This window comes from Dermacentor variabilis, chromosome 7 (genome assembly GCF_050947875.1).
Source record: "Dermacentor variabilis isolate Ectoservices chromosome 7, ASM5094787v1, whole genome shotgun sequence".
NCBI classification, from domain to species: domain Eukaryota; kingdom Metazoa; phylum Arthropoda; class Arachnida; order Ixodida; family Ixodidae; genus Dermacentor; species Dermacentor variabilis.
In genome coordinates this window covers 154,094,269-154,111,020 of record NC_134574.1, presented here as the reverse complement: position 1 = coordinate 154,111,020, position 16,752 = coordinate 154,094,269, and the positions used below count along the sequence as shown (strand labels likewise).

The 16,752-nt window shown below is 41.5% G+C and overlaps 1 protein-coding gene across 1 annotated transcript in view; it reads left to right on the top strand.

Annotated features, from left to right (window-relative positions):
• The first annotated feature begins 3,302 nt into the window (after nucleotides 1–3,302).
• Nucleotides 3,303–16,752, top strand: part of unc79 (UNC-79 domain-containing protein) — a 96,752-nt gene continuing 83,302 nt past the window's right edge. Inside the window, exons 1-8 of the mRNA XM_075699716.1 lie at nucleotides 3,303–3,546; nucleotides 4,741–4,786; nucleotides 6,590–6,710; nucleotides 9,809–9,969; nucleotides 12,827–12,997; nucleotides 14,586–14,675; nucleotides 15,399–15,454; nucleotides 16,569–16,698. Coding sequence (XP_075555831.1) covers nucleotides 4,765–4,786; nucleotides 6,590–6,710; nucleotides 9,809–9,969; nucleotides 12,827–12,997; nucleotides 14,586–14,675; nucleotides 15,399–15,454; nucleotides 16,569–16,698 — 751 coding nt within the window. The 5' untranslated portion in view covers nucleotides 3,303–3,546; nucleotides 4,741–4,764. The remainder of the gene's footprint in view (nucleotides 3,547–4,740; nucleotides 4,787–6,589; nucleotides 6,711–9,808; nucleotides 9,970–12,826; nucleotides 12,998–14,585; nucleotides 14,676–15,398; nucleotides 15,455–16,568; nucleotides 16,699–16,752) is intronic.

Here is a 16,752-nt window from a genome sequence, read left to right as displayed (position 1 = left end):
GAGCGGCAAATTTGGCATTACATTAGGGTTATTCACTAGTAGAGATCAAATATAGTCTCTTTATTGCCCCTTGAAGATATGAAAGTTGTCGAGAGATTACTACGTGAAATCGCGATAAACAGACGCAGCGCCGCGGAAGATATTTTCAGTGCGCGACGTTCGAGCACCCATTCGAGGAGCGAAATACCTTTGAAATTGTCGCTGCTGGAAAACATCGAGAGGTATATCGAGGTGCGTCGTGTACTTACGCTGGTTTTATTGAAAGTAATAGTTGTCAAGGGGACTGCACGAAAGACAACAAAGCAAATAAATAAATAAAAATTAGCGTCAGGGCTTTCCCAAGCAATTGGAGCTTTTGGGACCTTACCAGTAATCACCTGGGGGGCTATCTGAAATGGATAAGACGAAACGAAGCCTTCTCTTACAGCGTCAGCAGCGATTTCACGGAGTACGTGCCCTCTCGATCTGTCTGTCCCGTTCAATACGTCGGTCATGTATGCACGTGCATGCGCGTGTCACGTTGATGCATGTGGAAATCGTGCCTGCTACCATTTTGCACGCATTTGACGAAGTAATTTTTTTTTTTTCAAATTGAAGGATTGAAGCAAATATGTGCATTATATACAGGGTGTTTCAGCGAACACTTTCAATTTTTTTTTAAATTGCCTGTGGTATAGATAGCGCAGTTCTCTTCCGTAAGCTAGTCTACCCAATGAGGCGGACCTTACCTGAAAAAATAATTTGAAATGCATAATGTACTAATTAACAAAAATACACTAATTATGTTTTAATTACCTTATTGCACTTATTGTAGTTTGAAAATTCTAGTAGGTGTAACTGTGAGGCATATCCACTTGAAAAGAATTGTGTGGATGACATCTTTTACGAGATATGCGGCGCCAAACTTACGGTAGAAATGCACTGTCGTTCCACTTACCGTTTTTTAAGAACACCGTCGTTTTATGCGTTGAAGCACAAAACTAACTAGAACGCCAATGTATCTTTCCGCAAAGCTCCGGAAATTATATCTCGAAGCTGGTGTCATCCTGAGAATTCGTTCCAAGTTGATCCGCCTTGTGAACTACCCGGTTAGAAGTTTAGTTAAGAACTGCATTAGTGACTTTTTTTTAATGAGTCAATTATGCATGTCAAGTTCTGTGCAATTAAGTGATGTCTGCCTCTTCAAGTAGATCAGCTCATGTACTAGACTTGTGCTGTCTGCCACAGGAAATTTTTAGATTTTCGAAAGTGTTCGCTGAAACACCCGATCTAATGGCGTTTTTCACTGGTCGATTCGGAGCAGAATTTCTCGCTCCGTGGCAACGAATCCGAATTTCACTGGTCGATCTGGAGCGGGTTCGCGCGTTCCACTGGTCGTTTCGGATCAACTCGCTCCGCGCCGGATCGCTCTCACTTGCTCCGCCGCCGAGCCGCGGATTCGGGCGGAAATAGCTCGCGTCACTTCCGTTTTCAAGCGAAATCGGTACCCGGTTGGTACGCACAACATTGTGTTGCTTCGCAAAATGGCTGCGTTCGGTGCTGCTGCAGCGCTCGCGTTTAGCGATGAGAGCGCGGACGACAGCGATTACGAAGTGACGCAAGTGCTGTACGAAGACTTCTATGCACGTTGTCCATGCACAATCCTTGCGGGCGCGACATGGAAATGACGGACTATGCGACTGCCATGGTCAAATTACACACGGGGGTCGGCGAGTTTGGTTGCCGTGGAAACGTACAGAACGGAAGTAGGGCATGGTATTCGGAACCGGTTCGTGCGACGTGTACGCAGACTTCCTGTGTGATCCGCCGCGGAGCGTTTTTGCGCTCCGCTGGCCGATTCGGATTCGTGAAACCCGAGCGCTCGCTCGAGGATTTCGGCGGCCGCTCCAGATCGACCAGTGAAAAACGCCATAATATATATATATATATATATATATATATATAGCGCTGAGCCAGAGCTGCTCGGGGCTCGGACCGGATCGGGTTTTCGCGCGTCGAAGGGCCACACGTGGTCAGCACGCTTTCCGACGAAGCTGGGGCCACCCTCCCCTCTGGCTGTGGTCTGCCTCGCGAAGCTCCCTTTTTCGATGGACATTTGGCGGATAGGATAGGATATATCCTTCTACGATGGCGCATACCCACAGCGAGGGATTGGCCAAGATTTGGATGGTATTAGGAAGATGCTGTTAATTTCGTAAAAGTGTCAGGTGGAAATGGATAAAAATAACGATTGAATAATTTAAGAGAATCGCCTTGACACAACTATGAATTCCTCCACGGCTGAGCAAACATTCCCGTTTCCAAGAGAGGCGGCTCCTAGAGAAAGAATATTTAGAATTAAAAAAATTTAAACCAAGTTGCCTGAACGTTGATTCTAAAATGCTTTTCCCAAAGAAGCATTACCCGCCGTGGTTGCTCAGTGGCTATGGTGTTGGGCTGCTGAGTACGAGCTCGCGGGATCGAATCCCGGCCACGGGGGGCCGCATTTCGATGGGGGCGAAATGCGCAAACACCCGTGTACTTAGATTTAGGTGCACGTTAAAGAACCCCAGGTGGTCGAAATTTCCGGAGTCCTCCACTACGGCGTGCCTCATAATCAGAAAGTGGTTTTGGCACGTAAAACCCCATAATTTAATTTTTTTTAAAGAAGCATTTCGCGGCTTTGCATAGCTTCTTCCTTCTCTTTCTCGTAAAACAGACTGATGTCATCGCGAAACTTGGACGATTACGAGAGCGGCTAAAAGTGAACGTAAATAGAGCAAGGGAACTAATCTGAACCGGAGCAGAATAAAATTTAAATCAGAATGTCAGAGTATGAACCCACGTATTGTGTAATGAACGGTTACAGAGCGCTTTCACCGAACTGGTGAAAGGCTGTCACAGGGTCAATGCGTGTATATGCGTACGCGTTTGTGTGTATGCAGTTCTTGCTATTCGCTTTCCGCGTAAAGCAACATAATCTCTAAAAAGATGGGTGTGGTATAATTAAGCCAGCCTTGCGGTTCTAGCATTTAAAGCAATGCGGGTGTATAATTGCGCCATGTTTTTGAGCGCTAAAGACAACAGAAAAAAAAAAGAAGCGAGCGAATTAAGGTAGACAAGATACGGGCGCTTTAGGTGATAGCCTATGAAACATAGGCTGTGTTCCACGCTATGTTCAAATTTTACCGCCTTCTCTTGCTTTCTTTTTTTCTTGAACGGCTTTCAGTTTGTAGTACACTACAGCCATCTAGTGTGTCAAATAAGAAGCTTATTGGTTTCTCTTTCTCTCTCTCTTGGTGGCTTTCCCGCTCCGCATTCACAACCGTGGGTCGGGCCGCCTGTGCCTGGGCGACTTGAGAGGCCCGAAAACGCCGCGCCGCTGGCTCGCGCGAGCGTCGAAGCAACGTCGACAGGGACCCGAAACGATCCGACAGCTCCGATCCTTGGAGGCTCAGCCGCCGTTACGCCACCGCCGGGGTCGCCGCTGATCTGCTAAAACGCCCGGAAAAGAAGACCCCGCGCGCGCGACTAATCCTGCGTTCTTTCTCGCCTCCAAACGAAACGGTAAGCGGCTCTGCTGCCAGCGCGCGCCTCGCTCCCTCGCTCTCTCTCTCTCCGGATGCGGAACCGGCGACGGCAACCGCAGCGGCATCCCCGAAACCTGTCCCCTCGCGACTGCTCAATAATTAATTACCACAGATGATCAGGTGTACCAACCAGCTGAAGAGCTGCCGATGGCCTTGAACGTTTCTCTGTAAACTACGCCGCAAACGGGATGCTGCTGCGGTGTCTCGATCACTTCGATCTGCTCCCGCTCATCATGTGATGGGCATGGCGCACAGCCTTGCTCCCAACTCCCATTTGTGTATCGACTTGACATTCCAGCGAGTTGATCACGCATGGGGTCGACTGGAAAAAGGCCGTAATAGGGTTGAAAACGCCGACGCTGGGAATTGCAGAAGTAAATGAATTAAGGTTTATAAACTGTTGATTGACTCGTAGCTTGCCGGCCGCGCAGCTGTTGCGTACGGCGTTGGGAACACCTTAAATATTATTGTGGTGGCTAGAAGAACAACATGCATAGGTTCCTCCGGAGTAAGGTGCAAGAGACATGGGTACGCGTCGTTCATTCAAGTTGTTCTCTAAGAATAAAAAATCATTTCATTTTGAATTCTGGAACGTTCACGGAAATATTGCCGAGTAATAAGGGTGTCACACGGCACACTTTTGATCGCGATTAAGCCCGATCCGGATCGAATTTCTCGGTCGCGATTGGCTCCTTTGCACAAAATGCGCGAGAGAGGCGCGCAGTCGAGAATTTCGATCCGGATCGGTGCCTATCGCGATCAGAACTGTACATGTGACACCGGTATAAAATGAGTGATATTCACTGGAAACTGGAGCTCCCCATTTATACATTAAATTCTTGTAATAATCTGTATCTATATAAATATATTGCATGAGTTCGCATTTCTTTCTTGGAGTAAAAGCTCCGTCGACCGTGGTATTTGCGACAGTTGCAAAATAAATATAGTGCTTAATTAAAGGACACATCTTTTAGGTTGTTGCATATTGAGATACGGTAATCTTAATTTGGCCAACACATTGGAAGTTAGCCAGCATGCAAAGATGCATTGGAGACACAGTCTTTTATACACAAAAGCACCTGTATGGACAAAAACCTGAATTGTACCTTCGCTTGAGTAAACTTTTAACTGCCTGTCTTCCTTTTTCTCCCCACATTTTTCCTCTTGCCAGACGTCGAGATTAGTATAGCTCAACATGGGAACGAGAGCAGCCGCATGTAAGTATTCCCTCTTAAATGAGCTAATCTAATGACCTTTACAGTTAGTCTTTGCATGTCCGCTATGTTTCTGTAGGTAAATAATTTCAATTTTACAAGAACTGAGTGTGAATAGCATAACAAGTGTCTCTTGTAAAGTGCTTCTAGCCCGTCACAAAATGAAGAAATCACGTACAGACCGCATTCCTGAAGGCGCATAAATCTTAACATTGAAAAGTAAGGCTGTCTTCAGTGTAGTTACATATATAAAAAAAAATTGCTCTGTTGGTGCTTCACACCATAGACAAATTGCGCTTTGTATTAGCCTTGAAAGTGTGTGAGTATAAAGCATTATAGACATACTTATTACCTGCAGTCCTGCTAAAATTTTTTACCATGTTCTGTCCTCTTAATCTGAGCTTTGTGAGGTTTGTCTACACATGACTGCCACTTACATTTTGTGCCGTAAATTCTCAAGCTTGCATATGGAGCATTAGCAAAAAATGCATCACATTTGTTGTGTTTAAGTAGGAGATATGCAATACAGATGGCAACAGGTGTGGAGCTACTATCACTGTGCTGTCAAACACTGAGCAAGGGTGCATCTAAAAATTGTTTGATAAGGAAAGAAGAGAATATGCTCAGGTTTACGTGTTTGGTAGCATAACGATGATGCAAACGGTTTAATTGATAAAGCGGGAGATAGAGGCAAGGGGTGCACTAGCTAGATCCTGCGATTTTACTTGCACCATGCTGAAAAGAACAGCATGAGAAACGGGATGAGAAAGACCAGACGGGTCGAGCACTGGCTACCGACAGGTGCACTTATTTTGTGTACGCCAATGTGTACACCCTAGAGGAAAGAGGGTGAAATTTAGTTGAACATTGTTGGCCACTCGGTGTGAACCAAAAATTGCTGTTTGTCTGCCCAGTGCATAAATGTTAAAAATAACGTAAAATACAGTGGTAATGGAATGCACCTGGCAACTTGATGTGTTGTCACTTCTTGCATATATGTGCATGGGTGCCTGTTACATTGAAAAATGGTGTGAAGATTACTTAAAAGTTCAGGGTACCCCTTGTGTTATCATAGGTGCTTGCCCAGTATTCTATTCGTAGGTTGCTTTTTATTGGCTTCAACTTTCCTAAGTACCTAAGGTGGATGAACAAGCAAATATACTTTCCATAATGATAATATTTGTGTAGGATGACCCTAGTTATTGTCATTCCAACTCCCTCTTCTAACTTAATCAGTATTAATGGTTTCCCATACTACTGGCCATTACATAGAGATATAGCATATATTTTGAAGACTCTCACCAGTTTAGCCTGTCTTTTACTTCATTAATGGTTGCCCACATATGTGTTTAAGCATAGCTCTTGCCTTGTTTGTGGTTCACTTGTCATTTCTCCATTTTAGTTCCTCATTGAGCTTTTAGTACAATTTCTGGATGTAGGAAAAAAAAATCAGAAATGGTTACTTTACCTCCATTCTTCCCAAATTCAGACAGTATATTGTGTATTCACAGATCTATTGACACAGCTCTAAAAATAGCATAAGGCTTAGCGAACTTAAAAAAAATAAATGTGGTTCAAATGCTCAATGTCCTTCAGTGAACACAGACTAGAACTCAAATAAGCTGATTAATAATACAGTTTAGGACTAGTGGAGATGGGCAGTTCCCATTTGGGGGTGTATATGGCCATACTTCTGGTTTGAGTATTTTCATGCACGTCTGAAATGGGCAGCCTTGCCCATTTCAGACATGATAATTGTAAACTTTGACTGTTGCTGTGACTTGATTGATAAAACTTTTCTTACAGTCACCGCCAAGATTCGCAATCTACACGACTACCACACACGAATTCTGCATGGTCTCCCTCCTCTGCCGTCAGGGGTAGATGTTGCCAACACATTGAAGTATTTCTCCCAGACACTACTCAGGTCAGTTGTATAATATTGTGCCCTTTTCCATGGTTCTTAAATGTTATCAGATAAAGGATCGTCATGTTTAACAACTTTTTTGAAAGCTTTCCTTTTAGCGGTTTAGGAACAGTCTTTGTTGTGCCACTTCTCTTCTTCCAGCACAGCAAAGCTTACCCTCATGTTGTTGCTAAGCTATGACGAGCAAACCACAAATGTCCGTGTTCTAGCTTGATGCCTTGGAATCGTAGTGCTTAAGACTTACTGATAAAAAAAATCACTGCAACACCTTTTCATGAATATGCAGTCCTGTCTACACTGGTAGGAGTTGAGTTGAATGAAGCTATCCATACACAAGCTGATTAATTGGCTGCACTTGTGAAGTATAAAAGGATGCAACATTTATACCTCATTCGCATCTTGCAAGATGTTAAGGTTGGAGATGAGTGCAAAACTCATGTAGAAGGGGGAAACCAGGTACAGGTACACATGACTGCTTCTTGTCAGAAGGAAAACACAGAAATATTCCCTTTGCAATAGATATGTAAACTACTGGTCATCATTGTAAGTAACTGGTTCATTTGTAAAGCCTTAGCGGTCAAGAAGAACAAAAGCTCACTCAAGTGTAAGGGAAGTTACTACATTCTACAGTTAAGATTTTATATGACCAGTGCTTAGACGAAGCATGAGGAAGGCAAGGACACACACACACTGTGCTGGCTAACATCCATATGAATTTATTATTTCTTGCCATCAGATTTATACAGCCGAAAACAAACAACACAGCCAAAAATGAGAGGTTGGAAACCAGTGTTGACATTTTAGTGATTTTGTCGCTAGGTTTAGCGATTTTGTTGCTAGATTTAGGAACACATATTTTCTAATTAGCAACATGACAGAAAAATTGGCAACACTTTAGCAACTTCGAAGTTAGGAAAGTCGCTTCAAAAGTAACCTTATAAAACACACTTTATTATTCGAAATCTTCATGTCAGCATCTGGAATTGACTGTACAATGGGCGGGATCTGGGACTATAATGAAGCAATTGTTTCCTTCACAAAATTCACAGTGAGCTCACAAAATGCATGTTTTATAATTATTTTTAAATTATTTACTAAACCGATTTGAATGAGTCTAAACACTCTATGTTCTGCATTTTCAGTAAATCATATGTTCGATTAGAGGACATTTGCAAGAGTAGCCATAAATAAATTTACCTAAACCTATTGGAATCAATTTTAAAGTGACATTTAGAGCTCGACAAGTGAATATGACGGATTGCATGACTGTTGAAAGGTATAGACATTAGAGCTGATGGGCTCTTTTGCGCAAATCTGAGCACATTGATTCTTTTTCTTATGGCTTTTACACAGATCAGTACTGTGAGGAGTTTTCAGATAGATCAAGGGGCGGTAGCATAGCATTATATTTGCATAAAGCCTAGATAACTACATCACCGTGTTAGCATTCGAATAAGTGCGTGTCAAAAAATTTAGCTTTCATTACAGGAGCATCAAGAATTATAAAACTTTTCGGGATAATTTGGGACCACATGCCTTTGTTTGCTACGAAAATCAGAGCACTCATCTTCTTTTGAATTGTGCTGCATTTGTAACCTTACAGCCTGAAGATAAATGCCAAATTCAGCTGTCATTGTCTGTTGCTGTGTAAGTGTAATAGTAAAGTAAAAGCCCTCTTTACACTGCTGGCAAACTGCTGTTTATTCCTTACCCACAATTGTGAGATGTTTTGGTAAATTATTTATGCCAAGTTAGCTTATATTTTAGCTTTCTGAAACATCTATGTTACCTAAAATATACTAAAAAGTTCTAGTGACAATTTTAGCAACCTTGCAGCAAGATTTATCAGAAATTTAGCCGCCTTTTTTACTCACTTTAGCAATGCGCTTCAAAAAATTATGACAACATTGTTGGGAACGCGCTGCAGATCTGATAATCTGAACTATTTGCTGCACCATCTGGCCCAAGTTTCTACATTATTTAAGCTATATATTTAACTTTATACTGTTTTTCAAACTTCTCTCAAAAAAAAAAAAAAGAAAGCCGAAACCAACCGTGCCATATGAAAGGTCAGGAGCCCTCTATGAAACTTGAACTGGTTCTGCTGGAGGCATAGACAAGGTCTGCTGGAAGAACCAAGACAACCATGTCTACTGAAAGCCAGTCTAAGATTTCATCTTCTGAGCTTGTCCTGTAGACATGCAGCACAATGTGAATACTCCTGCTACTTGATTATTTTTTAAGACTGGTATTTCTTGAAGCAGACGATGCTCTCTAAAACATGCGTTTCAGCAGCATTCTGCTGGCACTTATGCCAAGAATGATAAGCAGGTATGTTAATTTTGCTGTGCATGTTATTGCCTGCAGATATGAGGTCTAACTGTTGGTCTATATCGTATTACATGATTAAAGTAAACTAGCGCAACAGTAATATGGACACAAGAAACGAGTAAGCTCGAGTATTGCTGCTAATAGTTAATTAGCATGAAGGTGTCTGAAGGTATTTACCTTTTGTCATGTGTGTACAGCAAGCATTATAACAGAAGAGCCTCATAAACGTGCACACATTCTAGACAAGTATTCAGGAATTTATACTCTGCTGGGTGCAGAAAAACACACAAGAATGTGAGCCACAAATTTGTGACAAAGATTTTATTAACTAGAACACAGAGCTTTTTGAGAGAAGCACTAGCAAAACATCATAGTTGGCTTTGGAAGCTTTTGTTTATAAAGAAACATGAAAAGTCATCTGTCAGTAAAATGTCACTTTATGTGTGCTTAACTGTGACTGTATTCTTGACTACTTCAGTGTGGCCTGTGCATAATGCATTCTTCTTGTTAATATGGTGGGACCATTTCTTGTATCCATGAGTCAAGGGTGGAATATATGTATACTATGTGCTTTGCTTCAGACGATAATAAACAGTTAGTCTTCTGTCTTGCACAGGTGATTTGATTCAGTTGCCTACTTAAGAGCGTTTATTTGGTAAAACAGCCTATCGCCAGATTTCTTGTTTGTTTGTTTCATTGTTTCTTGGTTTTCTCTTTATTTTGAAGTTGAATTGTAAGTTCTGTATTCTTGCACACTTTGTTTTCAGTGTCCTCAAAGATGTGCCCAGCATTCCTCTTGACATGATCCGTTGTCATGAAAAGGACCATGCCAGAACAACATTGTTTCCAAGTTTGGACTACAAGGCTCTCTATCATGCCATTGTGCAATTAGTGGATGCTGTTCCTGTCATCCAATCTGGAGCTCATGGTGAGGACATCTGGCATTTTGACTCTACAACCGAGCTGGTTATGCTTGGTTCATAGAAACGTGTCAGGATTATGACTGGCGATGTATTGTGACAGTCATGTACTTATTGAGTCAACCACATAAAGTATTTTGTTTCTTGAAAATTTACACTCTCAACAAGTTGTTGAAGTGCAGGGTGGGTTGGAAATGTTGTGAACTAGTTACTAAGACCTTGTAATCTGTGAAGGTGATTGAAATTGTACTGCTTCTTTTGTTTGGGATGCTGGAACTTGAAATTATTTATGGATTGTAACTGTGGCTTCATTGTAAGCAGTGAAGAGACTGTCTATGCTGGGGCTCCAAAGGGACTGCATTCTTAGATTATTTTATCACATCGAGATTTTTGCCCACTGGTCTAATTTATTTAGCATTTATTAATTTGTTAGTTCTCCAAATGGCTTCCCTCCCGTATAGAGGCACTACATGAGGGCTGAGCAGCTTCAGTGAAGAGATGGCATTCTTGAAAGAGGGGTGCAGTGTTCAGTTTTTGCATAGCCTTTGTGGGAATATTATTCCAGTCCTTGGTGGTTTCAATAAATTATGAATGAAGATGTCTAAAGTGTATGCACATGGAGTGTGTAGTGATTTTAAATGTAGGTTGGTGAAGAGCTCCTTGGCAACTTTTTTTTTGCACTGTGCTGTACGTGGTCAGTGAGGATTTAAACATATCAAACTTTATTTTGTATTGCTGCAAGGGATGCACAATTTTGTTCACTTCTCGCAGCTTTATTCCAAACATTCTTTTTTTAATGCTTTGTCATTTTGGCATTGCCTTGTCTATGGCAGCCACAAGAGATGAGACTTCCCCTTTGTTACTGAGGGCCAGGTTTAACTCGCCAGAACTTTGAACAAAGTTAAATACCTCTGCAATTTCAGGAGAGCTAAACATTGAGCGATGTGCGGCAATTTGCAGGCCTGATTGCATTCGTAAGTTGTTGTTTTGGGACTTACTCTTGGCTTATTAGCCTTACAGCCAGAGTTGCCAGTTCAAAAATATAAAAGGTAGCCAAAAAATTTCGATAGGTAGCCAAAAAAACTAGCCAACTTTGGCCTGAGACAGAAATTTAGCCAGAAGAGCAGCCACATTTTGGAAAAACATTGCATTTACCTTTATTGTATTACTGTAATGAGATCACAGCCGACACTTAAAGCTGCTTTAATAAATATAGGAACATACAAAAAGCATTATTGAACGTGTAGAAATGATGGTGGCCTAAATATTTGCTAAAGTTGCTGCATAATATTAGCTACATATATTTCTATTCAATTTTCACAATAGCCAATTGCTATTTCAAAAGTAACCAAAAATGTAGCTAAGTAGCCAAGGCAAATTTTTCCCACCAACAGCCCCAGAAAATAGCCAAATCTGCCAACACCCGCCGTGGTTGCTTAGTGGCTAATGTGTGGTTGCTTAGTGGCTAAGCACGAAGTCATGGAATTAAATTCCAGCCATGGTGGGTGTATATAGATGGGGGCTATATACGAAAACACCCATGTACTCAGATTTAGGTGCATGTTAAAGAACCCCAGGTGGTCCAAATTTCTGGAGCCCCCAACTACAGCGTGCCTCATAATCAGATCATGGTTTTGGCACGTAAAACTCCTAAGTAAAGAAATGAATTACTTAAATCTCCCAACCCTGCTTACAGCAGAAGAAAGGGGAAGGGGATATAAAGAAAAAAAATAGGAAGGGGAATAAAAGGCTAGGTGGCGCCAGCCGCTGCCCGTTACAAAGGGTGTAGCCGCCATCCATCCATCCATCCAGCTTTCACTGAGGTTGTCAGGTTGTGTAAGTGCTCTAAATTACTTACCTTGTACCCAGACAACATGTATTTCTGAGTTTAGGTCAGAATCTTTGTGTTGTCCTGCAAGCAGATAAATGTGTTCTTTTGAAACAAATTTGGCCAAGGACTTCTCTACATATTTTTGTTGCTGAAACTCTAGAGCAGCCACTAGCAAACCGTATAATTGCAGGATCATGTCATGTGTGATGAAAAAAAAATTCAATGCCATTATTTAAACATTGGACAGGTAGAAATGCTGCTTCACTGTACATATTTTTTGACCAAGGAAAATGCATGAGTGTGTATGTAAATGAATGGAGCACTTCCACCCATGACAGATCTAGCTGGTGCTCTTGGTTTCTTTTGATTATCACATCTCTAGCCAGTTATCTTCATGAATTGTGGTGTCGATGCTATGGTTTGTTTAAACAGGCTCTGAATTCCAACGAACAAAAATTTTAGTAGGAATGATTGTGCTAAAAAAATTAATGCTTCCTGTGTCCAGTGCTTTGATCATAATATGAGGTGTCCTTGCAGCTGTGAAAAACCAAGCAGGTGGTGCAGGCTCAAGATGTAGCAAATTATGAATCACCAGGAGACAACAGCGTATACATCTTTTATTTATGCTGTCTTGTATGTGCACTAATGAACATGGGGAAAATTAACCAGACAACTTGGCCCCAGATCGGCTCAAGCTTTGGGCTGTGTTCTCATGCTTCCTCTTTCTGTTTCTGCATCAGACATTAAATTTTTTTTATTGGGCGAATTTCATGCAACAACGACAATGTAGCCATTGCATGTCTAAAAACTGGCTCGCGCAGCCAAGCGTGCATTTGATTTGCGGCAACACATTGGGTGCATTGATCGTAGCTTTGTGTTGAAGCAGTTTCAGTTAGCTTGCACTCGCTTTTATTGAAACAAATATTTGCTCCTCTTGGAATTCAAATGAACAATGCTTCACTCTATGTTATAATCCTACCAACGTAATTCAGTTTTGTTCCCTCGCTATGTGCCACTCTCTGTTATTGTCCTAGCTCTCGGCTATACAATCCTGAACACTCTGGCTTGCCTGGTCCCATTCTTGGAGCATGAATATATGGACACACTGCCTTACATTGTGGCCTCATCGATGGCCTTATTTCCGGCATCCCTGCACAAGGACATTGTAGACATGCTCTGCAATCACCTGCTACCTTACACCATCAGTGAGTAATCCATAAATTCCTTGCATGCTGGCAGATTTTTGTTCTTGTAGATTAACTTGCCATTTTTGTCTGAATTTGGATGAACCACCAGTGCATTTTTGAGCTGCCATGTTGTGCAGATTTTTGTTCTTGTAGATTAACTTGCCATTTTTGTCTGAATTTGGATGAACCACCAGTGCATTTTTGAGCTGCCATGTTGTGTAGGTGCCTGTTCTCCTTGGAATTACATAAGCCTAATACAGCATAGCGATTAGTTTCTTCAGGCAAGTTACTACAGCACAGCACGAGCTCTCTATTCAGATGGTTAGAGGTTGAGGACACAACTGCTTACTCTTATGTTGTTTAGCTTGGGTACTCTTAGGATCTCTGCTTAGCTTAGAAGGTCAGACACTTATGATAATCACATGTATGCTTATACATTTGGTATTTATAATTTTCTGGAATTTTCAGTCGGCCCCTACGTGGGAGACTAAGTTCGTCCTGCAGGACAATAATAAAGTTTTCCAGTCCACTCCAGTCTCACTCAGTATTTGTTCTTTTTGCTTTGTCATATCAATGTTTGAAATTGGCAACTTCCAAAAGATGCAAAAAAAAAGGGGGGGGGGGGGGTGTCAGACACTTCTAAGCTTATTTAGAAAGAACAATATGTTGGTAAGTGCCTAGTATAGAATATGTGTAAATGTTTCTTAATACAAAAAATTTGATTTGCCAATGTGTGACAGTTTTCTCAAGATTTTTCTTTTCTCAAGCAGGGAAATTAATAAGTAAATGTTGCTTCACACTTGCAAACAGTTTTTTTCTTGCTCTTGTAGCATATTCTGTCTGTCAAACTGGCTTGATGAGCCATACATATGTAAAACATTCCTTAGTGTGTCAATGGACAAGCTGTAATTGTTCACATAACTTAATGAACATGTTGCAGAGTAATTGGTACGCTACTGTTGGTTCTGTTGGATCCCAGTGATATTTTCAGTTTTCTTATATATCAGAGACTGTGGCTGATAATTTTAACAGGTGTCTTTAATAATAAAATTATGACTTCAATTTAATTTGTCAGACTCTTTGGCTGCATGCTACTTTATTAATCTTGTGCTTCCAGCTACATTGCAGATCTGCAGGGAAACAATGCGAAAATTATTTTGTGAGAGGGAAGCATATAAATGGAGACATCCTGTCCCTATCTGTTGTCATCAAGAAGCACCTAACCTTTGTTGTTGGTTACATATTTCACACCTTTAGTCTGGTGCAGTATGCCTGTGGCCATCTTGGAAGAATGTACTATGAGTGTATAAACTTAAATGCAAACAATTTTGAAACTACTTCAGTTCTTTGTTCCATATTCAGGTTTGCCTGCATTTGTAACAGTGGCCATATTCAGACTCCATAACACGAACATGAGACTACTTCATGGTTACAAACTGGTTACAGAGAGATCACACATTCGACTTCTGTGTAATTATGTGTAATGGGCATTTTGATCAGTTAATTCCCTCTTACCATTTCACTTTATTTTGATGGTGCATAAATAATTGGGAACAAGTCAAAGTTTGTATGGTGTAACATAGGCATACCTTGTTGTCTGTTCCAGCCAATCCAGTGGATGCAGATGCCCTTAATTATGCCAACATGTCTACGTCAGCAGTTATCATGATGGTGTTCCAGTACACAGAGAATGTGGGTGAGTACGCTGTTGCATATTGTGAATACATAGTGCTAGAGGGCTAAGTGGGTTCATCTCTCTCTCTCTTCAATGTTGTTCGAATATGCTACCTGCACTTCAATCATGCATCACCAACTCGACCACATGGCTGTGCTTGTGCACTTTGTCATCTTTGAATACTGCATTAGTAAATATATAGTGTTTGAGAGGTTGAAGGGCTAACTCAGCTTGCAGAGTCATCTACAGTGCAGAAAATCGCACAATATTGCTCCTCTTGCAACCGTCTGAAGTGCTTCTAATTGTATCTTTCTGGTTGCCTATGTTTGTTTGTAATGCTTTCACATAGCAGTGGATACAAAAGAGATTGCACAGTAATGAGCATTCCACAGGCAGGAAAAATAGAAGCTGTGATGTGGGCAAGATAAGATGTTATCTGAATATGGATAAGGGACACTTATAAGAATGTAGATAGCTACGGTGGAAAGAAATAGTTTATACGAGCTGTCTATTTAAAATTGGTTTCCTTAGGCCCTTCCTTAAAGCCAATACTATTTCAGTTTAAGCTTCTTTTAAAATCATATCTTTCGACAGCAGTATTGAAAGTTTTGTGGAAGGAAGAATTAGAAGGAAGGTCTTACTCCTTTTGTGAAAAAACTTCCTATGCAGCGAATTTGTTTAATTACAGCTCACACCTTCATGCACCGTTTATACCATTACTCTTTCTGACTTCGCCTTTGGCAGCATACCAGACCCAGTTGCTGGAATGTCTCATGAGCCTCAAACGAGACATTGTCAAGGCAAGTAGTCCTTTTCCTTTGGTTACATGGGTGCCTGATCTGGTACCAAGTACAACTTATCTAATGTCTATGCTGCTCTCTTTAGGTTTACATGTAGCAGTCTCTGTGTGTCTTTGTAGTGAAGGTGAAGTGAGCAAATTGGAAAGGGTCCATTTCTCACAATGCATTGAGATACTTGCACAAGGAGCACTCAGGCTAGGACAAGCCTGTGCTCTTCTTATCTTATCTTACCCATGTCTTTTTGTGCAGTGAACAAAGTGAACTTCCATATTTTTCAAAAGGGACAACTTTTAGGAGTTAAATTTCGTTGTAGGCTTACTACAGGTTCATTCTGCAGTAAAACATCTCTTTAGTTTGATAAAGCAAAACCGTAAATTGAGCAGTTTGGGACGAATTGATAAAGTAAAACACTGCTAACAGCTCAAGTACAATGTACACAAGCACTCTCTGTTAGCTAAAGGTATATTTTGAAAAAGGTATATGCCAGCACATGGAAATATTAGACGTAGCAAAATTATGTTCAAGCAATGAGTACTTGTAGTTGGGTCTACAGGAATTTGTACTAGCTCTTCGTATTGAACTCAACGTTGAATATGACACCCAACCTGCTGAGTGAATATGTTTCATTTGGATGACACCACCTGCCACCACTCAAGCTTCATAGTGTGTTCATGTTGTGAGCAAAGCCAGGTCTGCTGTGTCAGGCCAGTGATAAGAGAGACGTGCTTCCTTTTATTTAAAATGTTATCTCATTTCTCTGGAACCTATGGCTGTTGGTCATTGGTGCTGGTAGCTCTTAGTGGGGCACTGAAGTAACAGGTGAAAAATGACAAGCAAGCCAACTCGTTAGTGGAGTTTTCTGGCTTTTGCTGGTTTCTAGAGACTTCACTTGGGGATGTAACAGCAAATAGTTTAATCCAGTTTGTCCCATATAAGCTTTTCCCCACCTGAGCAATAGCAGCATCTTCTGGCACTGTGGATTCTTTATATTTCCAGAAAAAAAAAAGTTGTTAAACACCACCGCTGTGAGTTGTGCAAGATCCAACCGTGTCGATAATGTGGGCTGCATGTACAAGTGGTCTCTAGAGCATAACTGATTTGAGCTGTGGTGCAGGACTTGCTGTGCGTGATCGCCCATGGCACGGCCAAGGCACGGCACCCAGCGGTGGAAATGCTCTTCCACTACTGGCCCACTCTCAATCCCATGCTCAGGGACAAGAAAGGGTTCTCAATCAGGCACTCAGGTTGGCCAACACGTCGCTGCATGCCCGATTCCCGGGTTGCCTAGTTGTGCGCTG